Here is a 25,010-nt window from a genome sequence, read left to right on the forward strand (position 1 = left end):
AGCCCCTGATTTTCAAGCCACACGTTTTATGGCATGCAGGAATCTCCCCATTCAGCCTTGCAAACAGCAGCAGGGCTCAGCACCAACCTAACCACCTTGCCCTGCAAGGTGCAACCCTACAAAAACAAACCAGGTCACCCCAGCCAGCACCAACCCAGCCAGGGGACGTGCCAGGAGGGGACCCATTGGCAGTGGGGGGGAAACCCCCACCAAAGCAAGAGGAACAGCACTAAGGAAAGTTGAAGAAGCAGAGTTCTATGGAAGATGGTTGCTTGTAGCTCACCACTTGCTGTGCTGGCAACATCTGGAACACACAGAGTCAGGATGCTGCTCTTCAGCTGCTCTGCCCTCACTCAGTGCCCGCCAGGAATTCCCTCCATGTGCTGCAGCACATCCTCCCCTCGGCCCACACAGCTGAGCCCCAAGCAGCCCCTGTGCCCTCACCTCCACCTCCAAACATCCCTGGGGGGATGTTCAGCTCCGTGCATGGCCCAGAAGAGTGAAGAGCAGCCTGGAGGCTGGGGGGATCACTTTGGGCACCCCTGCCCTGTCCAGGGACCAGCAGATTTCCCAGGAGCTCACTCCAGCCCCATCCCACCACTGTCTCTTCCTGGGGCTACCAGGGATGCAGTCCCCAATGTGCCCATCTAACCCAGCCACAGTTCTTGTGCTTTGTCCTCCCCCAGCTCGACACCAACAACAGCCACCAGCATCACCCCTGTCCCCCCTGCAAAGCAGCTCTGCCCAAGAACTCCCACAGCAGGGCTGGGTGTGGATTGCCCTTTAATTTACCACTTGTCGGGGGGAGGGTTAAAAAAATCAATAAATAAAACAACTTAGGATGCTTGAAGATGAAAACCCTGAAACTGCAGTCTGCTGGTGGCTTGTCCCATCTCCAGAGGAGGGGAAGGGTGTCCCCAGGCCCTCTCTCTCCACCATCCCATCCCAGCGCCACCAGGTCCAGGTGGGTTCAGTCCAGGATGAGGTCAGACGATGCTCCTCGGGAAGAAAATGACTCCAAAGTTCAGGACAGGGTCATTCACAGCTGGCTGGTGGATGAAACAGCCCCCAGAGTCTGACAGCCCCGGCTCACCCACCGCGAGGGCCCTGTCCCAGCTCCTCGGCCGCCGCGGAGTTCTGAGGAGAAGCCACCCGGTGCCTGTGTCACCAGGGCGGTGGGGACGCCGTGTCACAAGCAGTCCCTGCACAGAGCCACCTGTCCTTGGCGGAAGTCGCGGCAGGGGCAGAGGCGCCGGTACTTGGCGTGGTGGCCGGCACAGCTGAAGAGCAGCGGCTCCTTCTGGAGGTAGCACTCGCGGACGTTCTCGGCCACCGCGGGGTACAGATGGTTCATCTCGTACTCGGTGCTGTCGCACGCGATGCTGAGCCTGGGGGCCAAGGCAAGGTGGGCAGGTCAGGTGAGTGCCCATTGAGGGGGTCATTGAAGGGGTTTTGTCCTTCCTGGGGATGTTCCTTTGCTGATCTGTGTTTGCCACCCCCTGGCAACATGTGAGGGCTCATCAGCAGCCCAACACGCCACACAGGAAGGGGAGACCCTGGAAACTCAACCCTGCAGCCCAGAGATTGCCCCAACCCACAGATGGCTCAGAATCACCCACAAAACCCCACCCAAATCTTAGGAGTTGGACTCGTTGGTCTTTGTGGGTCTCTTTCAGTTCATCAAGTTCAATGGCTCTCTTACAGCCCCTTGCTGACCAACAGCTCTGTCCATGGACAGAGCTCCATGGCCACCTCCATGGATGTAGATAACATTCTATGCTACTGTACGTTACTGTAGATAACATTCCCTAGAAGGGACAGGGGATCAGGGAATCCCTACATGCTCCCTGTTAGCTGGGATTAGCCAGAAAACTGAGGTGGGCATCAGCAAAAGCCCCGAGGAGCAGCAGAAATGCCCAGAGCAGATTTTAACACCCCTCCCCTCCCAGATGGAACAGCAGCACTGGCACTGCCCTCCCACCAACCCTTCTCAACTGACGAGTCCCTGAGCCAGCTCATTTTAAGGTCTGGAGGAGGACGTGCAGGGGGAAAGAGTGGAAGGCAGGCCCCAGCTGTAATTTATCACATAAAAATGTCAGCGGGACACGCGGCGCCTGCCTGACCAGCGTGACAGCTCCGGCAACGCTCGCATTTAAATTGCCCAGAGAGCAGCACAGAGCCCGGTGGCAGATTTATACTCTATTAAAACTTCACCACTGTGTGTTCAAAAGCAGTTTTATAGAGAGAGACATTAAAAAGGAGAGAGCATGCGGGAGGTGGAGAGGAATGGGGTTGGAAAGAGGCGGAACCATGCTGGAAATGCTGTTGTTGCCTGCTGAAGAGTGAAGCTGGGCCCTGTCTGCACTGCCTTCGTCTCATACTCGGTGCTTTCGCACATGATGCTGAGCCTGGGGGCCAAGGCAAGGTGGGCAGGTCAGGTGAGCAGCCCTTGAGGGGGTCATTGAAGGGTTTTTGTCCTTCTTGGGGAGGTTCCTGATGAGGGACTCATCAGTTGAGAAGGGTTGGTGGGAGGGCAATGCCAATGTTGCTGCTCCATCTGGGAGGGGAGGGGTGTTAAAATCCGCTCTGGGCATTTCTGCTGCTCCTCGGGGCTTTTGCTGATGCCCACCTCAGTTTTCTGCCTAATCCCAGCTAACATGAGGGCATGAGGGCTCATCACTGGGATTTTGGGAAGGGGAACATGAGGAAATTGGGTGCAGGGGATGGGGGAGCAAAGGGAACATCGTCTGGCTGGTGACCCCCCACAAGCTCCCTGAGAAGGCCCCAACTCACTGGAGAAACACCTCCTCCTTGTTAAGGAACCTGAAGAAGGAGGGCTCGCAGACCAGCCCGTGCTGCCGGCACGTCTCCGTGCACGTGTGCTGGGGCTCCGACACCCACACCTGCAGCGAGGCCACCGGGGGCCACGCCTGGGGGGCCCACCCCGCGCTGGGGGACCACACCAGGTGGGTGGAGTTGGGGGACAGGGCCAGCGGGCTTGGAGGGCTTTGCATAGCAGGAGTCTTGGTCTTGGGAGACGGAGGAAGAGATGATGTGGTGCAGAAATCCTGGTGGCAGAGAAGATAACGGGTCAGTGCTCTGAGATGTTAACAATGGGGAAGGGAGGCCGCTGGTGGGACAGGAGGATGCTTGGGATGATGACTTTGCTCATCAGGTTGAGGTCACCTGCATGCATAGATGGCACCTCCTGCTGTGGGGGATGGACCTCTGCTTCTCTCACCTCTTCTTCTCCCAGTGCTGCCTTATTCCCTGCAGCAGAAAGGCCCTGACCCCCAGGTGTCCTCCACCAACCCCCAGCACCTTTGGCCCATGACAAACCACCCCTAGCCCCATCTCCTGGTGCTCTCTGCAATCAGGGCACTGGCTTCACAATGTCCATGGGAGAACAGGGATGCTCCCCAGGGAGAAGAGGGAAAGCTGGCCACGAGGACAGAGAAGGCTCCCCAGAGAGGACAGGGATTCTCCCCAACCTGGTGCTGAATGTAGGCGTGGATTCGCTCCAGCATCCCCTCACAAGTGTACTCGTAAGGCAGGTAAGGGTCCACCTGTGAAGGGCAAGAGCAGAGCACAGGCAGCAGGTGGGGACAGCCTTGCCCTGCCCCTGAGACAGCAGAACCTTGGGCATGGCTCTCCCACCCACCAAAGCCCACGACTCATGTCTGTCCACCAAAGCAAGCAGGGAAGAATCCTAGGGCTGGAGAAACCTCACCAGCCATAAAGTGATAAAGAGAGAGGAGTACTTTGGGTTCAACCTATTGGTGAAAATGAAATCACCCCCATTCCACTTATATCTCCTTTTTCTCCACTTTTAGTAAGTTATACAATCAAATCAGTTTTCATCCAATAGGTCACTTCAAACTAAAGCATGAACTGTTCCAGCCCACAAAATACTCTGCAGCTGTGGGCAAGGGAAGAACAATCTTTAAAAAATTATTTTTTAAGGAACTTTCTGCCCTGGGAAGACATATTTTTCCACATTCCCTTATTTTTCCAGAGAGATGTTACATGAGGTGCAGGAGGTTGGTGCCAGTCCTGGGACCTCCCTTCCCCTTGTGTATCTCTGCAGAGCATTATTCAGGAGGATTATAAGCAAAACCACCCAGAGATAATTAATCCAGAAAACACTGCTGCTTCTATTTTCTGAGCTCTGCACCTCCAAAATAGCTATTTCCTTTTGAAGTACCTGTCAAAACCAAGCTCAAAGGCTCAGTCTGCTGAGAACCCTCTAAGCATCTCCCTGCCATAAATACCCCACCTGAGATCTCAGCCAGGCTGGAAATCACAGCTGCTTCATCTAATTACAGATGTGCACGCTAATCAGGGCTGACACAGTGACAGGCACAAATCCTGCCTCTGAATTCCTGATGGGCTCTCAGTTAACTGGGGCAGAGTCCTCTGAAAGCAAAATTGCCTGTCTCAGTTTCAGAGCCAGGCTGGGGCTGCCTGGGATCAGTTTGGAGGAGACAAACCACCCCCTTGCTCAGCATCACCAGTGCTCAGTCTCATCACTGTTTTCTTAGGGGCTTTTCCCAGGACCCCCTTTTGCCAGGCATAGTGCAGATATGATTCCAGAAACAGCCACATCCCCCAAAATGCTGCAGCACATCACACAAACCCTCTGTGTGCCTGCACATGTATGCAGAGGTGATGCTCCAGGTGCAATCCCACCTCTCCACAGGCTCCCAGGGGGACCCCTGGGCATCAGGAGTGGGCTGGAGCCCAGTGCAGCCCCTGCTCCTCTCCCTCTCAGGGGGGACCCCAAAGGCTCTCCTTCCCTTTGCTCTCCTCTCCAGGTTTTGTTAGGATTCAGCTCGTGCACTCAGGACTGAGAAAATGCCAATTTCGAGAAGATAATTGTTTAATTAAAATCTGACAGTCTCAGCCTCTTCTCAACAGCCACGTTGTTAATGGCACTCCTCACGTCGGGAGCTCAGGATGTCCCCAGAGCCCTGGGAGGGAGGAAGAGGAGGAGGAGGACGGGGGGGGGGAGGATTCTGAGGTGGGGATCACTGCATCCCCCTGCAGAATGATGCATGGGATGGCATGGAAGGAATGGAGGGGTTGGTAAGATGGACTTTGCCATCCTTTCCTCAGGAGGGAGAGTTTCCCAGCCCCAGCGCTCTCTCCATCAGCCAGGCAGGGAGTCACTGGTGTCCCATGGGGATGCCACCACAACAGCCCTGCATTTCCAGCTGGAAGGGAGGATGAAGTCTCCTTCATTCAAAAGGAAAAGAAAGCGGGGTGGAAAAAATCTGAACGTCATCAGACAAATAAGTAGAAAAATAATGCAATTCAGTGCTGGCACGTAACAGCAGGCTGGAACATTTTAACCAGCTATTTTCACTGTGATGTTTAATGTGCCGCTCTTTCAGGCATACTCTGAAATGTATAATTTTCCATTATAGTCCTGTATGTTTGACTTTAATATAATGAAGCCTTCTCCCTTCACTACACCAGAATATTGGGTCTATTAAATTGCTTGTGTGAGGACTGGTCTTGACAATGGGAAGAGCTGAAGGCCCAGAAAATGGTGGTGCTTGCAAACCTCTCTCCTTCTCCAGCCTCTAACCCCAGGATAACAGATGGAAACCATCCCCGGGACAAGCCTCCAGCATCCCCTGTCCCTAGGGGACTCCACTTGTCTCTCTGCCTCCTGTCCCTGTGCTGAGATTTGATCTCTGGGGTAGAGGGCTTTGGTGCTTCCCTGGTTTTAATCTTCCTTATAAATAGTTCAGGGATGCAAACCATCAGGGAAACCCAGAACTGCTCCCAGAGGGATGAATGGCAGAGACACAGCCTGCCAAAAACCTTGCCCAGCAGCTGGAGGGTGACCTGGAACGGGTGCCACCTCCAAAAGGATGAGAGACGGCAGCACAAGGGCTGTTCTTGGGGGGAAAAACACAGATTGCAAACCCAAGCCACGTCCCAGGCATGATTCAGCTCTGCCTTCAGAAGGAAGAAGTTTCTTTCAGGCAGAACTGGGTTGGGAGGGACGCCGGCTGCATCCCAACTGCTCTGTTTGCACACAGCCAGCAGCTTGGGGAGCTCTGCCAGCCCAGCAGCAGCTCTGGGATGGCACAGCCTGCCCCAGGCTGCAGCAGGAGAAATTGGGGTGCTGCAGTGACATTGAAATATTGCTGAGAATCAGCAAATCCCCCTGAGAATAAAGCTTGTTGTCAGCTCGACCACACCACGGTTACTGCCAGGTTCATCAGCCAGCTCCCAAATTCCCAGACAGGCTCCCAGTCCCTGGTCCCCAGCACAGCTTCCACCTGATGGGAGAGCCAGTTTTCCCACAAGATGTCATATCCCCAATAATGTCTTACTGAGTTCTGGCCTAGAAGATGCAAAACATCTGTGGGATATGTGATTTTTTTGGTCATACGACAACAAAAATCCCTAAATAAAATCAATTTCAGGTCAGTTTTCAATTTTCAATGTTTTCACCCATCGGGGAGGGGAAAAATGTTGTGTTTCAGGTTCAATCTGTCTGAGTTAGTGAAGCAAAGGGAAATGCATCATTTCAGATCCAGCACTCCTTTCAATAAATTGGCAGGGTATTTCTAAACAAAGGCAGGCAGATGGGAAACAAAACCATAGTATTTCATTCCAGTAATTTTGAAATGAAATGTTTTGACAGAAAAAAAATAAATTGATGGTGGTTATTCTGAAACACAGACAAATTTATTAGATATTTCAATAACAGAACACCCCATTTTGCCTTTGGGGAAAAAAAAAGGAGTCAGTAAAATAATTTCTCCGAATCCAGTAACTGGCTGGGAACAGGAACACTAAATTGCCCAGCTACCATCTTTCTGCTGCTCCTCCTGCTAATGCCCTTGTTTTCAATTCCTGCTGTAACAAACAGTATTTTAAAGACAAGATACCCATGGACTCCTGGAGCCAAAGCCCATAATAAGGCTTTTAAACCTGTAAGGTAGGTCAATTTTTAGGCTTAATTGCCTTGACAGCATCTCTAATAAAGCAGACCTTTCCATTTAAAAGATAGAAAGGTGGGGAGGGGGGAAAGAGGCTGCTGTAAGTTATTCACACTCACTCCCTGCTCTGCTCTGGGAGGATTTTTACAATTTCTTCAAAACCCCAGAGAGGTGAGTTGGGGATTAACTCCTTGGTGGGAAGGAATCCCTCCTCTCCAGAGTGACTTCATGTCACAATGCACATGGGGCCTCAGTGACTGGAGTTGTTCATCTAAGGCAAATTTAGGACTTCCAGCAGCTGAGGGTAATTCCAGAGGCTGGGATGCTTTGTGGGAGGGCACTACAGTGCAGGGGTCCTGATCCCAGAGTGGTGAGAGGAATTTGCCTTTACAAACAAGCTGTGGGTCTGCTGGTGGATAAAACCAGCACTGAGAGGTAAAAGAAACAATGGGGAGGATTCCACTGAGTGATGAATGGAAAAAGATATTTGTCTTTACAAATAAACTGCAGGTTTGCTGATAAATGAAGTTGGATATTGAAAGATGAAAGAAACAATGGGGAAAACCCATAAATTCCATACAAATTGAAAATGAAAAGGGAGGGTTGTACATTAGAGGGGAATCTTCAGGATCAGGCATTTCAGGAAGTCTGAACCTCTCAAGTACCTCAGCCAATGGAGAAAGAGAGAAGGGAAATGTGGGAAATTGGGATCAAAAGGAGGCTGAGCCCTCCAAAAATTTGAGAGGCCCCAGGGGAATGCCCCATGGCCTCTCCCTTTATTTGAATAAAGGAAAAGGACTCCTCTGTCTCCTTTTTGCACATAAACCTCTGGTGTTTGTGGATTAATTTTCCTGACAGTGGGAATGAGGAGAAGAGCTGAGACAGGAGCTTGGTTTGGGCAAACCAGGGATGGGCACAGCAGCTGCTCACTCCAGTGAGTACCCAGTTCTGGACACCAGCTCCTCCTGCCCAGTGCCCATTACGCCACAAAATCTTTCCCTAAAATCCTTTTTCTTTCTTAATTTTTTAACCAGACCATTAAGCACCTAAATGACCTGGTGCTCATCCAGTCAACACAGCAGCAGCACAACACAGCTGCTCAGGAACCAGCACAGCCCTTTCCTCCATCCTCTATCTCACAATTCTTTAATCATTTTAGCAGCACAGCAGCACCAGGCTTCACTATTTTCTTTCTTCTCTTCTGGAAAAAGTGAAAATTTCCTTCTCTCTCCCAAAACAGCTCTCAGCCTCTCACCCACAGCAATTCCTTCACTTCAGGGCTGTTTCCAGCCCAGATGGTGGAGGGTCAAGCTCTGACAGCTGGCCTGGCAGCACAGCAGCAGGGATGTCATTATTTTTAATTTAATTCTAATCAAGATACGGGAATGAATGTGCAGAACAACAACTGTTTTCCTAGGTTGGGTTTGATGAGTCTTTACAAACTCACAGAGAAAATGAACATGAGGTGAGGAGCTGCAGGAATCACCCTGGAGGAGGTGAGACACAGGGTGATGGCATGGCTACATTACCTGAATCAGGCCCCCAGATTGCCACAGGCACCCACCCCTGCAGCTTCTAATGCAGGGAAAAGCAAGGATGACCCTTCTCTGACCAGCATCGCCCCTGTCCCCCCCAAATCCCACCCAGCACCGTGAACCCTGAGCCCACACAGCCCCAGGCAGAGCCTGGGTTCCACAGCACATCCCTGTCCTCCAGAGAGGATGGCTCACCCCAGGTGAAGCAAATGGCCAGCAAAATGGCTATCAGTGCTTTCCTCCCCTCCAGGAAAACTGACTTTAATAATTTGGACAACTTGAAAGGCTCCTGCCACAGGGTGGGAGCTAAATATTCATGAGGGAGTGTTTCCAGAGTGGGCACAGCAGGAGTGCTGCCTTCCCTGGGGCTCTCCCCTTCCTTATATCCCCCACAGAGGCAACTCCTGAAGTTATTCCCATTGATCTGCTCTGTCCAAAGGAAACAATCAGTGAAGTGTGGGTAAGGCAGGTGCAGAGGGCTGCAGCTCTCTGGATTTATCTTTTTTATCGCACCAGCTCCCTGAACTGCTCTCCACCTGCAGCAACCTCACCTCCTGCTCCCAAACCTTATCTCAGCCTCCCCTTGCTCCAGGCCTACCCACAGGATTCCCAGGGGATCCTTCAAAGGCACAGTTTTGGCCTGGGGAAACACCTACAATGCCAAAGGAAGGTGGGAGCACCTGTGCCCCTGGGGCTGCAGGAAGGGACCAAAACATCCAAAGGAGAAAGGAAAAGAAAAAGGAGAGCCAGGCTCCAACATCTGCTGCTGCTTGTTGTCTTAGGTTGGAAATGGGGCTGTGTGTCCTATTGCCATCTGTCAGAGCTGGGGCAGTTCTCTGCTGTTCATTGGGCAGTTTTTTCTTTATCTCTCCCACACCCAACCCTCCCTCCAGGAGATCTCTGCTGTCCATGCCCAGTGAGTGTCCCTGCAGGGCTGATCAAATTCCATCATCCCATGGGGAGATGCTCTGCCCAGGGGAGGAGCCAAGCATTCCTACCTGGATCCAATCTGGCCTGGGAACAGCACAGCAGCCTTTGCCCACTGCATTCCCAGAGGAGCAGCTTTCTCCTGCCCTGCACTCCCAGAGGGAGAGCAGGCCCATCTCCAGCAGCCCTGGAGCTGCAGAGGAAAACTCTCCCCTTGTGCAGGATCCCTGCTCCAGCAGAACCACAGCTGGCACTGCAGGAGGGCTGAGCCCCCCTGGGATGGGACTGTGCCACCACCCTGAGCCCCCCTGGGATGGGACTGTGCCACCACCCTGAGCCCCCCTGGGATGGGACTGTGCCACCACCCTGAGCCCCCCTGGGATGGGACTGTGCCACCACCCTGACACACAGGGGGTCAGGGTCAGATCCTGTCTCTGGCAGTGTTGTTTTGAATTACTGCATTTTTTTTTTTTTTTTTTTTTTCCTAGTAAAGAACTGTTATTCCTATCCCATATCTTTGCCTGAGAGCTCCTTAATTTCAAAATTACAATAATTCAGAGGGAGGGGGTTTGCATTTTCCATTTCAAGGTAGGCTCCTGCCTTCCTTAGCAGACACCTGTCTGTTCAAACCAAGACATTTGTCCAAATCCAGCAGCTGGGAGGTCACCCCAAAACTGCTCTGAGCCCTACCTGTGTCCTCATGATGGTTTTGATGGCAGCTTCAAACTCCTCAGAGTTGTTGTAGTCAACAGTCCACACGTGGGGCTTCCCAATGAAGTCCTCAGCATATGGGTGTTGGGAGGACACCTGAAACACAGCAGTGCCAGCTGGATTTTGCAATCCCTGCTGGAATGGCTGCTGCCTCCTGCTCTCAGCTGGATGGCAGAGAGGAGCAGCAGCCTCACAGACACAGTGGGGTTTGACCCACTGTAATAGGGTGTGCTGGAAAATGGTTTCCTCTCAATCCAGCTGCTCCCCAGCCTCAGGATGATGTGCTATAATTCCCACTGGGTTGGGATGCCCCATTCCCAACTACACTGAATTCCTTTGGCAGCCTGGAATATCTCCACTCTGTACCACAGGAACAATGTACCCTTAACCTGAGCCATTCTGTGGGTCTGATGGTAAAAACACACCAAAGCAGGAAAGGTGTGTGAAGGCACCACATCTCCCAGGTTTGCCAGCTCTAGAAACAAGGCAGGGAGAAAACCCATTGCCACTGAAGGCTGGGAAGGCCTGGGAAAGGCTGGCACTGGGGGAGAGCAGTGCTGGAAGCTGCATCACCCTGGTGCCATGGGCAGCCCACACACTGGTACTCCACAGGTACTGACATCCTTGCTTTTCCCTGGGCTGCCCACGCAGGTGATTTCTGGGGATCCACCTCTTTTGTTTCAGCCCTGAGGTGCCTTTTCAGCCCTGACCTCCTCTGGGAAGGGAAGAGAGAGGTTGCTGAGCAGAGGACATGTTTTGAGGGCACTGAACCATCTCAGAAGGGCCTGAGCCCCTGCCAGCTGGAGGAGAGGAGCTGTGTGGTTCATCTCCCTCATTGCTGTCCTTCCTCATCTCTCTCCTGGCAGATTAATCACATCTTTCCCCTCCGGCACAGAAACACCCTGAGGCATTTCACAGCCCTCACCCCAGCTCCAGACTGAGGTAGAGCCCAAGCCCCACTCAAATGGGTGCTAACACCAAATTCAGGGGGTGCATGGGGCAATCAGGGGGGTCAGGACAGCCCAGTCCAGCTGCACAATTAACACCAAATTCGGGGGTGCATGGGGCAATAAGGGGGGGCAGGACAGCCCAGTCCAGCTGCACAGCCCCCAGCTAGCTCCCTGCTCAGTGAGGGAGCCTTGCACTACATTATCCACTTTATTAATAATTAATGAAGCAATTTTCCCAAGCCTTTAACTTTTAAAGAGTTCCTGCTCTACTTAGATTGAATTCCCAGTGCTGGGCAAGCCTGGGAGGGATTTCATAGCCCTGGCACACTGTGCAGGTATGGTGTCCCTCTGGGATGAGCAGGGTGCATTGCCTTGGGCTGGGAGCAGGGTTTGGGGATCTGTGGGTCTGGGCTGGTGGGGAAGGGGCTGGGGGTCTGCAGAAGGCTCCTGCACAACCTTCTCCTTGGAAACTCCACACCACAGCAGAGCCCCTTCTACCCAAGGCAAATCCCCAAACAGGAACCCTGTCTGCAGACATCCACAGAGGAAATAGTTCCCAAAAAAAAGTAACCTCAGCCTAGCAGCTGCTCTTCCCCAGGCTGGCCCAAAGGCCTGGTGCCAACGGGGTGGCTCCCCCACACCACACTTGTGTTACAGATATATATTGTAATATTGGCTTTTTGCAAATATTAAAATGGATCCTGTATGTGTAGTGTTAAATAACTTTGCTATAAATATACAGTTATTATTTCTGCTGTTAGCTAAAACTTAGAGAAATAGCTGATATAGATATGCTCGTATTAAAATGCCTGCTTGGATGGGATAATATCCAAGGAACATATGATGAGGACCCTGCTACTGATATGCCAACTACCAACACTTACCACTGGTAGAAAGTAAGGCCCAAAACTGAAGATGATGATAAGAATGGACTGAAACAACAGCCAAGGAATATGCATGCTCTAAAAAGGCAGATCTGAGGTGGAGCTGTGCTAAACAATTCTGGGAATATGTAAACTAGTTTGGGGAAAAGTTTACATTTCTATTTATATTTTATTTATATTTATATATTTTAATATTTACTATTAGTAAATATAAAACAATATAAATAGTAGATATTAAAATGTAGAAATAGAAATATTAATAATTTGGAAACACCCTTTGTTTCTATTGCATTGGCCTGTGACATATTCATAAACAATATAAATATATTGCTTATAATATGTTTATATTTATCTACAATATAAATATATTGTATTTATATTGTTTATGAATATGTCACAGGCCAATGCAATAGAAATGGTCTGTAAGGGGTGTTTCCAAATTAGCAGGTGTGCTCTTGGCTGAGTGTCAAGAGGCACCTGGCTATAAATCCTTGCTTTATTGTCTTTGTCTTCCATTGTCCTTTAATAAATTTTCTAAATGTTTGCAGCAGAGTCAACTGTTGCATTGCGATTTCAGGGTTTACCCCAGAACCTCGGGTCCCTCCCCTGATAATTCCCTCCCAGGTATATCAATCACCTCTCCTTTCCCCTCCCTGACCCCTGCCAAGCACTGTCTGTCAATCCTGGAATTTCAGAAGGGCATCAAGTGATTGGCAGATTCAAAGGAAGCCCTCCACCCCTGGGGGGGCATTGGGCCATCCAGGTGTCCTTTGTCCCTTAAGACCTTTTCTCCTGTACCTGGTTGGTGGCTCCCTACCCCTTCCCTGCCCCTCTCCCAGGGGTTAAAAGGAACAGCAACCACACGGTTCAGGAGTTCTGTTGGAGCTGGTGCTGGGTTCAGAGGCCTGTGGGCCAGAATAAAGCTCTGGATCAAAACCCTCCATCAGAACCAACCTTTCCTTCCCCATCGCCTTAAAGCTTCTCTGCCAGAGGGAAACCCGAGGAGCAGCCCCTGCTATGGGGGGAAGATCCATCCCAACACCACCAGAGCTCCTGCATGCCTGGACTTGTCCCCAAGTTCCCAGTGGCAGCACCCAGCTGGCCAAAAGTGTCTCTGGGGTGAAATCACCACAGTGCCGCTGTTTGGTTCAGCACCAAGGGCCAGACAAGCTCAGGCCTGTCCCATCCAGCTATACTGGTAATATTCCAGTAGTGAACAGTGCTTTCCACACTTGCCTCTCGGGACGTGGGCTTCCCGCGGAAGAACTCGTGGTTGAGGGAGCTGTGGGGAGGGTTGAAGCGCGCCTGCAGGAACACGCAGCCGTTGGCGATGGCCTCCAGCGGGGCCGGGCCCTCGTAGGGGAACCCAAAGCCAATGAAGAGCTGCAAGGCACAAACACAGTGCTGCTGAGTGATTTTCCCCACAGGAAACCTCCCAGGTAAACCCACCAGCATCCCCTCTCGGCCACTCCGCTCCTGCACATCAAGTCTCTAGTGGGGTTCAACAAATTATGCTGAAAATTCCCCCTTTTCACAGAATTCACAGAATCACTGGGTTGGAAGAGACCTTCAGGATCATCGAGTCCAACCCAGCCCCAACACCTCAACCAAACCCTGGCACCCAGTGCTACATCCAGGCTTTGTAAAACACACCCAGGGATGGGGACTCCACCACCTCCCTGGGCAGCCATTCCAGAACTTTATCACCTTTCTGTAAAAAACTTTTTCCTGATATCCAATCTGTATTTCCTTTGGTGCAGCTTGAGACTGTGTGCTCTGGTTCTGTCAGTTCCTGGAGAAAGAGCCCAGCCCCAGCTGAGCACAGCCACCTTTCAGGAGCTGTGAGAGTGAGGAGGTCACCCCTGAGTCTCCTTATCTCCATGCTACACAACCCCAGTCCATCAACCACAGCCCACTTTGCACAGCCATGAAGTTTCCAGGAGCTGCAAGATCCCCCATGGTACTCACAACCATCACTTTGGCCCTGCATGGAGCAACATTGCTTTGCCACAGCTGTTTGGGCTGCTAAATCAGGAATATTTCCCCCAGGCAGCAGCTGAAGGCGATGGGGATGTGCCCACACCCACACACTCCAAGAATCTAGTTCATTTTCATCACAGCTATAAGGTGGAAAAACAAAAAACAAACCACCCCACTCAGCAATAAATGAATTAATGAGGAAACTTTGCACTCTGCCTGTGGACAGTCTGCAAGGAGAAACTCCTCAGACACATCTTGATCTGAAATGTGCTCTGCTTGGTTCCTGCCTAATTATCCAGGCTGAGAGGTTTGTGGTTAGTTATCCCAGCTGGGAGTTCCTGCAGGCCTGGGAGGAGCACAGGTAATGGGGGACAGGGTCCTGGGATGGCCTCACCCACCTTTGCCTTCCTCAGCAGCTGCTGGAACTCATGCTGGGGCAGCAGCCCGTGGTTCTTGACAAATGCTGGCACCTCAGGTGGCCTCTGTGTCTCATAATAAACCGTGCCATGGATCTCCATGTACTTGTTCAGGATGGCCAGGAACTTCTCCTTGCCCTGGGGAGGAAGGCAGACATGTGAACTACACCAAAGGATGGGTCTGACCTCCTCCCCATGGTTATGGGGGGGTTAACTCTCAAACTGCTGTCCCAGAGCATCTGCCATGCTTCAGGCAGACCCACAGCAGTGCAAAATCCCCACCTGTCCCTCCTCATTCCTTGGAAACACATCCTGCACTGCCCCAGGCTCCTGGAGAGCCCCAATGGCTGCAGGATCCATCACTCTGATCATCAGGTTCCTACCTCCCCTGTCCCCTCCAAGGGCAGCTTCAGCTCTGGAGCTGCTGAATTAAAGGCTTCAGAAGATTCAGAAGGAAGTCTGCAAAGACCAGAGCTTGCTAATAGCCTCTTATTCCAAGTAAGAAGTTCCAAGGATTTTCTCATTCAGATTTAATCCTGTTTCACTACTTGGAAAATGGAGGGGGTCATCAATTTTCTTCACTTGGAGGCTTCCCTCCAAGCAGCCTTTCTTTTCAACAGTTTCTCTACTGCAGAATTTTTTTTGCTTGAAAAAACCACAAAGGGCCCATCCTTTGGATGCTGGATATTCCAGTGCTGCAACAGCCCCAAAAGAGCAAAGACCAGGGGGAATAAGGAGTTATAAATGGGGAATTTGAGAAAACTCTCTGTGTTGCCTTAAAGCCTCCTCAAATGCTGTATTTCTGCCCTCAGCCATGGTTCCCTGGAATCCTCCAAGGCTCTAAGGCTTTCCCAGCTTATTAAAACTTCAGCTCCTATTGTGAGCCACAGGCAAGAAGTTCAGAGGGGTAGGAAATGAGAAATAACGGGAAGGGAGGTTTAATGAAATGTTTCTAAATGTCAAAAACATCCTGCTCTGGAGAGGGTGTTTGGTCCAAGGCTGGTAAATGAGCACCTGGTTCCAGAAGATGGAGGTGGTCTGTGCCTTTCTAGACCTCAAAATCACTCAAAATAATGAAAAACTCCTCTATCCCCTTTTTTATTCCTTGGAGTGTTCAAGATGGGAAGCAAAGGCCAGGCAGCCTGGCCCCAAGGAACCAGCAAGGCCCAGCCCCAGCCCCTTCACCCAGCAATAATTGACCCCAAATATGCAGCTGGGGAAAAACTGATGTTGTTTGTGAGTTCTGACTCAAAGCAGCAAATGCCTGTAGCACCCTGGGTGGAGGGAAATGTCCACTCTGGGGTTTGAACTCTCTTTAGTGCCTTCCCAAATTACCTTAACTAAGCTCCAAGGAAACTTCTGGATATGAAAGGGCAGGGGAATGGTAGAAAAATAGGACAAGATGTTGCAGTTCTCCTAAAATGAGATTTAGTGGGTTTGAGTAGGGCTTTTAGGGAACCCCCAAGCCAGGCAGAGGCAGGGGAGATTTGCTCTCAGACCTGGGCAGGGATGGAAACCCCACAAACACCAGTAAAGAGGAGACAGCCTGGCTGGATCCTGGCTCACCACAAGCATCCCTGCTAATTAGCAGCTGCTAATCAGGAAAGCTGGGAAGGGGAGGAGGTACAGCCCCCACTGCATCAACCCACATCAATCCCAGCAGCTCCAGAGGACCCAGCCCACATCAAGGCAAAGTCGAGTCTGACAAAAACCTTTTCTCTCCCGAGAAGAGGAGCAGAGGCAAAGCCCAGCAGCAGCTGGTGTGGTACAGTACCTGCAACTGGAGCAGCCCCAGGCGGTGCACAGAGGGAAAAATAGAAATAAATCAACAGACAATGAGAATTAGCTCCTTTTTACAGCCCTGGAAGGAAAAGCAGCTTGCTAGCTCTGGATAAGGTGGGGGGAGCATGCACAGCCCCTCTGGAGATGCAGGGGGGTGTTTTGGGGGGCTGGAGGGGCTGTCCCCATGCAGTGACCCACCCCTCTCCCCCAGGTGTTCCAGGCTTGGGGAGCACAACCCCTGTTCACAGAGTGCTTGAAAGCAGATACAAACTATCCCCATCATAATGCAGCAATCACTGCAATTAATTAGTGGCAATCATTATAATTAATTACATAAAATCATCAATACGAAATCCTCAGCCTCAGAGCCTGCTGGGAGGAAGCACCATCCAGAGCAAGGAGCAGGGAATGGTGTCCCACCAGCCTCTCCCTGTTTGTTGGAGGCTCTGGATGTGTCCCATCACTCCCCCAGGACTAGGACAAGGATGGTTCTCCACAAACCCACCCAGATCTGCACCTCCACAGCTCAGGGTGAGAGCCAGAGCTGGGGCTGCCTCCCAGCCCTGCCTGTGCCTACCCCTGCCTGCCTGGCTTGTCCCCAGCAGCCCAAGGACACGCACCTTCCAGATGCTGGCCTCCTTGCCATACACCACGGCCATGCTGCTGACTTTGTTGGCCTTGATGAGCTGCCTCTCGGTCTGGTTGAGCTCCTCCGACACGAAGCCCATGAAGGAGTTGTCAGGGGTGTGAGCTGTGGGCACCAAGGGAAGGAGACAGGTGGCTGGACAGATGTTTTTTGGGGTGTCCCCAGGGGTGGGGATACAGCCTGAGATGAGCCTGGCTCCAGAGACTTGCTGGAGCATGGAGGAAAATGGAGCTGAATCCCTATCCAGGCAGCTCATGAAATCCAGGCTTCAGAACCCACCTGAGCAGCTCTTCACACAGTGAGACGTTTTAAGGCTGTCAGAGGGGCTCCACACAGCCAGGAAAATGGAATGCTTGAGTCACCCAGCACCCCCCACCTCTTTCTTTCTCTCTCTCTCTATCCTGTATCTCCTTTCCAACCCTTCTATCACATTTGCTGTGGGCACTCAATAAAGGTGCATTCATTTTGATTAATACTGAAATCCCCTCTGTGTTGTTTTTGCACTGTGAGATCAGTGAAGAAACCATCACAACCCCCGTTTGTTCTAGCAGATCGTGCCAAGCCCCTGCTCCAGGCAGCCCTCCCAGGCAGCAGCACTCACGGAACATGGTCATGAACTGCCTGGGCTGCAGGTTCCAGTAGCCCCAGTTGGTGCGGTAGCCGCGCAGCGTGGCGTACTCCTCGTGGTTGTAGGCTGGCTCTGTCCCAAAGGTGTCGATGACCCGGACACGGCACCTGCGGGGCACACACCCCCTGAGGACACCTGCTGTCCCCAGGAGCCTTGTCCCTTGACCCCAAGCAGAGGGAGAGGAATGATGGGTTTGTTTTTACAAACAAGCTGTGGGTCTGTTGGTAGATAAAACCAGTACTGAGAGGTAAAAGAAACAATGGGGAGGATTCCACTGATTGATGAATGGAAAAAACATACTTGCCTTTACAAATAAACTGCAGGTTTGCTGAGAAATGAAATTGGATATTGAAAGATGAAAGAAACAATGGGGAAAACCCATAAATTCCATACGAATTGAAAATGAAAAGGGAGGGTTGTACATTAGAGGGGAATCTCCGGTATCAGGCGTTTCAGGAAGTCTGAACCTCTCAAGTACCTCAGCCAATGGGGAAAGAGAGAAGGGAAATGTGGCCAGGAAATTGGGATCAAAAGGAGGCTGCATCCTCCAAAAAATTGAGAGACCCCCAGGGGAATGCCCCATGGCCTCTCCCTTTATTTGAATAAAGGAAAAGGACTCCTCTGTCTCCTTTTTTCACATAAACCTCTGGTGTTTGTGGATTAATTTTCCTGACAAGAGGGTGCAGCAGCATCCCAAGGAGCCCTTCCCAGCACTGCTCCCTCCTTGCAGGACAATTTCCCTTTGCAGGACCCTCAGCTCCCCAACAGCTGTGAGAATGATGAACCTCCCAAAAGTTTATTATTAATGCCTTTCCCAATATCCTAGGAATGCTGAGGCAGGCACTACCAGCACAAGGCTGAGGACTGAAGAGGAACAAGAAGCAAGGGAAGAGCAAAACAAGCTGAATGCAAACTCAAATGCATTTATAATAAAAGCAATAACACAGCTTGTCATTTTTCTCTCTAATAAAATTGAGTAGGATAGTGGAAGAGATGGGGAAAAATGTAATAAATAGCAGGTCTATCAGCACTAAATTAAATCACAGATTTTCCAGGCTGGTGATGTACCAGGGGATGATGACATTTGTCTTGATGCTCAAGGAGCCAGGGATAGGGCTCCTTACAAATTCCCAAGGCTCACCCTCCCCTCCATGCTGTACCCACTCCTGGCTGCAGGAATGGAATGGAAGCACACATCAACACACTGCAGGCACATGCAGGGTTTGGTCTTTCCCCAACTCCCTCTCTTTTATTGAGGTTTTATCCTAAATACCTGAGGCTCAGAAAGCCTCATGCTGTGGCAGCAGGGGACACAGCAAGGCACCAGGCAGGAAAAAATCAAAGGTAAAATCAAAGGGTCTGGCTCCTTGGGTTGGTCATTAGTCTTTGCTTGCTAATTAATGAAATGGAGATCAAGAGCAGGCAGGCTTTGCTTACCTGTATTTCTTAAAGGAGAGCCCCATGTGCTGCTTCATCTGCTGGAGGCCGTGGTAGTCGGTGTAAATCAGGTCAAAAGGCAAAGGACTGGTCAAGGGGCAGTTCCCCCGTCCTGGAGGCACCCCTAAGTGACTGGGGAGAAGCAGGAGGGATCAGCCCCCAGCACCACCAGAGCCCTGCAGCACAAACACTCCTTTCCCTGCTGGGCATTGAGCAGGAGCCATCAAACAGCTCCTCTTTGATGGAGGGGGAGGCACATGGCTCTCCTCACCCCAGTTTTTATTTCCCAGGCCAAAGATCTGGAGAGTCCTGGTCCCTCCCCATCCTTGCACCTGCTCCAGCTGAGCTCCTGCTCTTCCCAGATGGACTGTGAGGCACAGCATTCCCAGCCAGGGCTCACCAGCATCCCAGTCCCCACACACCCTCCCCTGGACCTCTCTTGTTGAAGACACCAGATTTCGTTTACTTTCATCGCAGTCACACCAGTGACAGACTTGTAAAGTCACATCTTTCCTCTCCTCTCTGCCTGCAAGGTTCCCAGCTAAGCCTAAAGCTCCCTGTTCCCAGCTCCACATCCCTCCCAGCACACCCTGGAATGTCTCTCTTATTCCACTCCTTACCCACCACATCCCAGAGCACTCTCAGCTTCTCCTTGACTCTGCTGGCAATGCCTGTCCTTGGACGCTGGGCACATTTCCTTCATATTTCTCACTTTTGGTCCCACTGATGAAATAATTCCACAAAACAGGGGGCAGCTGGACCCTGGGTCTCACTCAGGGGGGTTCCAGCCAGTTCCTTACAAACAGCCACATTCAGCCCCTCTGCCCTCCTCCAGTGGATAAAATGCACTATGAAAATCCAGATAAACTCAACTGACTGTAATCTCTTTATCAAGACCATCAGTTACCTCGCTGCCAGAGTGATATGTGATTAATCCAGCAAGATACAGGGCTGCTAAACCTGTGGTGTGTCTCCTTCCATTTCCAATTACCTCTGCGAACTGATGAATCCCTCTCTCCAAAGCTGTTCCACCAAGTGTACCACTGATGTCAGCCTGACAGCCCATCTGCTTGTCTGGACCATGTTTCCTCCTTCTCAGAAAAAAAACCACCCTGTGACACCTTCCAGCTTCAGCAGGTTTCTCAAAAATCCATGTTGCTTGTACTTGTGATTTCCCAGTGCCAGTTTGCTCAGAGGCTGATTCACTCCACAGTTTTAATGCTCCTGTATTTTGTTTTTCCTCCTAAAGATGATAATTCCTCATCCTCCTAACTCCACTCACACCCAAAAAGCAGCAGCATCCTCATGGAAAACCAAAGTGCTGAGCTGATTTGGTGCACCCAGGCTGTCTCACTCCCACCACGCAGTTGTCCCGTTCCGTTCTCAGTCCTTCCAACAAGGCCGAGGAATTCCTGGTTTATTTCACAAGTCTGAGCTCAGACACTGTGAAATCTCACCCTTAGCTCCTGCCTGCCAGGACGTCTGTCTTTGTTTTCTTCTGGGCTCTTCACTTACTCCAGTACCCAATTTGGAGATGGGAATTTATGCCAACCATGCCTGTAGGTATTTTTTCTTCTTTAAGGAATAAAACTTCTGGTCAGGCTTTACACTCCCAGGCTTTGAATCTTTCCTTCTTTGTGACCTCTCTTATGGGTTCTTTCAATTTCTCAGCATTTTCCCTTCTGAATCTGAGAATTCCCTTTCCAGCCCTACCTGGCGTTTATCTGTTCCTCAGCTGAAGCTCAAATGCACCCATGGCCCCAGGGCCCATCCTCTGAGGGGCACTTCCATAAGGTCCTCAGCCCTTGTCAAGCCCTTCAGCATTTCACCTTTCAATCCCATGGCTGCTTCCAGAGGGAATCGATGGCTTTCCCATCCAGGGAAGACCAAGGGACACAACTGTCACAAATATTTGCTCTCCAGTCTCTCGCTAACATCAGAAGGGCCACACAGAGACAGAAATTTTTGGCCATAAGAAATATGATAAAGGGCTCTTGGCTGGCTCCTCACCCTACCTCCCTCTTCTTCTGAACCTGATCTGGTGGAAGATGCCCCTGCTCATTGCAGGGGTTTGGACCAGAAGACCTTTAAAAGGTCCCTCTGAACTCAGAGCTTTCTATGACTCTGATGTGGCTCCAAGTCCTTGAGCACTGAGCACCAAGATCCTTCTTCCAGCCCCATCCCAGCCTGACACCGGTGCAGGGTCACCCCAAACTCCTGACCATGACAGGGACTCCAGAAAATGTGTAAATGTGGAACAACCTCGCTGGCCAAAGCCAGGAAAGAACAGAGAATTTCAATTTAAGACAAAGAGCTGCTTTTGCAGCTGCTTCATTGCTCTTGTCACAAGGAATCTCAGCATCAGCTCAGGGCAGCCTGGCCGGGGATGCCGCAGGGGGAACAGGTTGCAGTTTTGTCACTTTTATGCACAATTTTACATGACAGGACTGATTGGGAAGATGGCAGGAATAGAAAGGCTCTCACCTCCCACAGCCACCTCGGTACAATAAATAGGGCACCAAGGAGACCCAGTCTCCCGGGAAGGCTGAAGGGGAATTTTTAAGCCAGGATTTTGTAGGGATGGAATTCTAAACAACATATTTGTTCACATAGTTCTGCTTTTTCCTCAGTCATCAGACAAACAGTGATTTACACCAACCTGCACTGTGGTGGAACCAATCCATAAACCTTGTATTTAACTAAAAATCTCCAAACCATTACACTGTGCTCGCAGCACACACCATCCTCTAGCTGGTATGTGTCACACAAGCCACTGCACTACAAAATAATCTGTAATTTAAGGAAGCCCTAACCAAGCTTGACGAGGGGCTGCAGGAGGCAGCAATTAGTGTAACTCATACTGAAGCCTCTAAAAAAGTTCCCAACAGTTGGGAAGAGCAGGTCTGACTCTCCCAGCTCCCATCAGCACCACAATCTGCCATACATCCCCTCTCCAGGTGCTCAGGACTTGCCACATCCATTTATACTCCCTGTGCTGTGGCTGGAATAGCTCTGAGAGCAGGAGCAGTGGCTTTGAGCAGAACATCTCTTCATTTACCCCCCTTATCCTCCCTAAACACTTTATAACCACTGATTTTAATATTCCACTCATGCAAATCCAGCCTGCACCTCAGAGATGGGGGCGGGGGGGAGAGTTTCTTTTTTTTTTATTCCTCCTTATTTAAACATTCTTTATTCAGGCTTTCATCATTTGCCAGTTAAGTCAACTAATTTTCTACTAAACCCAATTTCACTCATGGTTGGAGTGCAATTTCCCTGATTTTTCCTCGTGCCATGTACTATTAATGGCGCTTGAAATTACGCAAATAAAATTGATGAGCGCAAATGCTGCCTTCACCGCCAGTACAGCCCAGGGATCTGCTGGGGAAACCTCCCCTCCCAGACCAGCCATGGGTGGTGACCAGCTCAGCACCTCTGGCTGGTGATCCAGGGCTTTGTCCCATCCCAAATCCTGGATCAGCTGAGCCCTGGCTCCTCTCTGGGAGGGAGCAGCCAGAGCAGTTCCAATCCAAGTGGATGCCGAGCTCGCCTCTCCGCCAGCTGCCTCCACCAGCTGTGCCTACTCCAGAATAAATCTCCAGCAGCTTCTTGTCCTGCTATTTTCCTCTCAGAGGTACTTAAATCAGCCAGGGGACCATCCCCTCCCTGGGCATGGTGCAGGCGCTCTGGAGTCAGATGACTGCGGGGTTATCTTTACATTCCATTGACCTATTTTCAAATTAACCCAACATTTCTTTCTGCATTATCACTCCTGGTGCTGAGAAGTCCAGCACCAAATGGATCTCGTGGGCATCTCCTGGCAGCCTGAGCCAATATTTTGTATTATATTTAATTGCATCTTCTCTGTCCACATCTGCTGCCATCAGCAAGGCTGAGAACAGCAGGGATCCTGTTCTCACTGCTCCCTCAGCTGCAAGAGCCCAGCAGGCACAGGGATGTTATCCAGGGATTAAAGGTGCCAGGGCCAGGCCTGAGCAGCTCCCAGGGGTCTGTGACAACCCCATCACAACCAATAAGTGCAAATCTAAGTCCACAAAATGAACATCCTACTGCATGCCTTCTGCCCCCAGCTCTTTCCCTGCTGGAATGAACACTCACTGGAAATGAGGATTTCCAAGCAATTTCTGCACCTGCAATGGTTTCACTTTTGCAAGGTGCACCTGGACTGTTTTTGTGGTCCATCATTGATCTTGTATGACATAGCCCTACCCATCCAGGGAGGAAGTTCAGTAATCCTTTTATTTATTTCCAACACCTGGAGATGCACAGGACAGTGCTAGAACAAACACTTCTTTCTGGTCAGAGATTCAGCAAATATGAAGGAACTTCCCAGGAAAGGAGAAATCAATACTTGGATTCCTGCAGGGAGCAGAAGAAATTGAGCACTCACGTGCTGGTAGTGCCTGGGCAGACCCTGGGGCAGATGGGCTGTTCTCCTGCTGTCCCAGCTGCTCCAGCAGCTCCAAAAAAAAGGAAGAGATCCCTGCTCTTTGAGGGTGGTGAGGTCCTGGCAGAGGCTTCCCAGAGAAGCTGTGGCTGCCCCATACGTGGGAGTGCCCAAGGCCAGGTTGGATTTGAGTACCAGGAGCACCTGGTAAAGGCTGAAGGTTCCTCCCCAGTGGTGCAGAGCTGATCAATCCACAGCCTTTCCCTGCAGCTCCATCAGGATCACACAGAACCAGCCACTTCTGGCTCTTTCCACAAACAGTTCCTTTCTCGCCCACACAACAGCAGGACTGGTTTTGCCAGGTGGCGAGGGGAGTGAAGCCAGAGCCTGGGCATGGCACAGGTTTTCATGTGAACAGATGTGAGACAGAAAGATGGCTTCAATCTGCCAGGAGACAATCAGAAATGTGCTTTCTGGACATCCTGTTTTCATCTGAACGGGCCTTTTTGCAGCCTGAGCACACCCCAGTGAGCGCGGAAAGAGCAGGAAAATTGCAGCTCTCGCTGTGTGCCAGGCACTGAGAGGAGATGGGGGCAGTGGGAGCAGAGCCAAGTCCCACCACAGCTCCAAGGCTCCATCCTCCCCACCCCAGCACAGGGAGGGTGGCTCAGCAACCAAACCACAGCAGGAAAGGGCTGCCAGCACAGGGTACAGGCACGTGCTGCAAATCTTGCACTTGCCAGAACTAGAATTAAGAGTCCAGAACTTGACACAGGAGCAATTAAGCTCCAGGAACGCTTTGTAAAGCCCTGACCCCAAGAGGCATCAAATCCCATTTTCTTCGATTATCTGTCCTGCTTTATGAGCAGGTAATTTCGAGGGGACCATTGAGAAAATCACCTTTCAGTGCTTCTCTGAACTCCCCAGCAGCTCATGGCTCTGCAGCCCCTTCTTCCCAGCCTCTCCCTTAGCCCCAGAAAAGCAGTTGGACATGCCAAGATCACCACTCCCATGGCTCAAGGATGAGGGTAGGAGTTGGAGCTTCCAGGAGTGCCCCTTGTGCTGCTCATCCCAGGGAAAAAGGCTGAGAGGATCCTTCCTGCCTGACCCCAGGGCACGAGTGCTCCAGAGGAAAAGCCTCAGTTTATTAAAGCTTTTTTTTGTGGGCACAGCCATTGCTCCAAAGTGCTGCTTGTAATTTTCCAGCATCTACTCATGAGCTGCCTCATTAACAACCCAGCTCAGAGCTTTCAGGCACTTCCCACTCCTCCCCTAGCAAGCAACAACACCAACACTGGCCTGGATTCTCACCTCCCTGAAAGCACTTTCGGGCTACCAACACAGCACCAGGAGTCTTCAGCAAGAATCAAGTGTTGCTGTTCAGATTTGGGATGTTCCTTCCCTCCCTGCTTCAAGACAAGGCTCAAAATGCTGCTGGCTGCCCACCCAGCAAAAATCTCAGAGAGAAAACAGCTCCTGGCTCCCTGTTCCAGCTCAGCAGTTCGTTTTCCTCCTGAGAAGATGCACACAGAAACACAGAATGGTTTGGGTTGGAAGGGAACAGATAACCCTGTGATTTACCCCTTACCTCTCCAGAGGCACCAGAAGCAGCTCACAAATTCACTGGGAGTTCAAAGGAGAATAAACACCTGCACTTAGCTCAAGTACAGGAGAAAAAATAGCCCCTGGTAGCACTCAGCAGTGGAATGCACAGATCTTGAAAGTCTGTAGTGGGTAAAAGATAACC

General features: G+C 51.0%; 1 protein-coding gene across 1 annotated transcript in view; it reads right to left on the minus strand.

Moving 5' to 3' along the window:
• Positions 1-429: 429 nt before the first annotated feature.
• Positions 430-25,010, minus strand: part of MGAT5B (alpha-1,6-mannosylglycoprotein 6-beta-N-acetylglucosaminyltransferase B) — a 74,505-nt gene continuing 49,924 nt past the window's right edge. Inside the window, exons 9-17 of the mRNA XM_059864556.1 lie at positions 18,856-18,987; positions 17,392-17,525; positions 16,765-16,895; positions 14,345-14,500; positions 13,203-13,349; positions 10,112-10,228; positions 3,492-3,566; positions 2,794-3,068; positions 430-1,388 (exon numbers count right to left, since the gene is read on the minus strand). Of these exons, the coding sequence (XP_059720539.1) occupies positions 1,190-1,388; positions 2,794-3,068; positions 3,492-3,566; positions 10,112-10,228; positions 13,203-13,349; positions 14,345-14,500; positions 16,765-16,895; positions 17,392-17,525; positions 18,856-18,987 (1,366 nt within the window). The 3' untranslated portion in view covers positions 430-1,189. The remainder of the gene's footprint in view (positions 1,389-2,793; positions 3,069-3,491; positions 3,567-10,111; positions 10,229-13,202; positions 13,350-14,344; positions 14,501-16,764; positions 16,896-17,391; positions 17,526-18,855; positions 18,988-25,010) is intronic.

The sequence above is a fragment of the Haemorhous mexicanus genome, chromosome 20 (assembly GCF_027477595.1).
Source record: "Haemorhous mexicanus isolate bHaeMex1 chromosome 20, bHaeMex1.pri, whole genome shotgun sequence".
NCBI lineage: Eukaryota > Metazoa > Chordata > Aves > Passeriformes > Fringillidae > Haemorhous > Haemorhous mexicanus.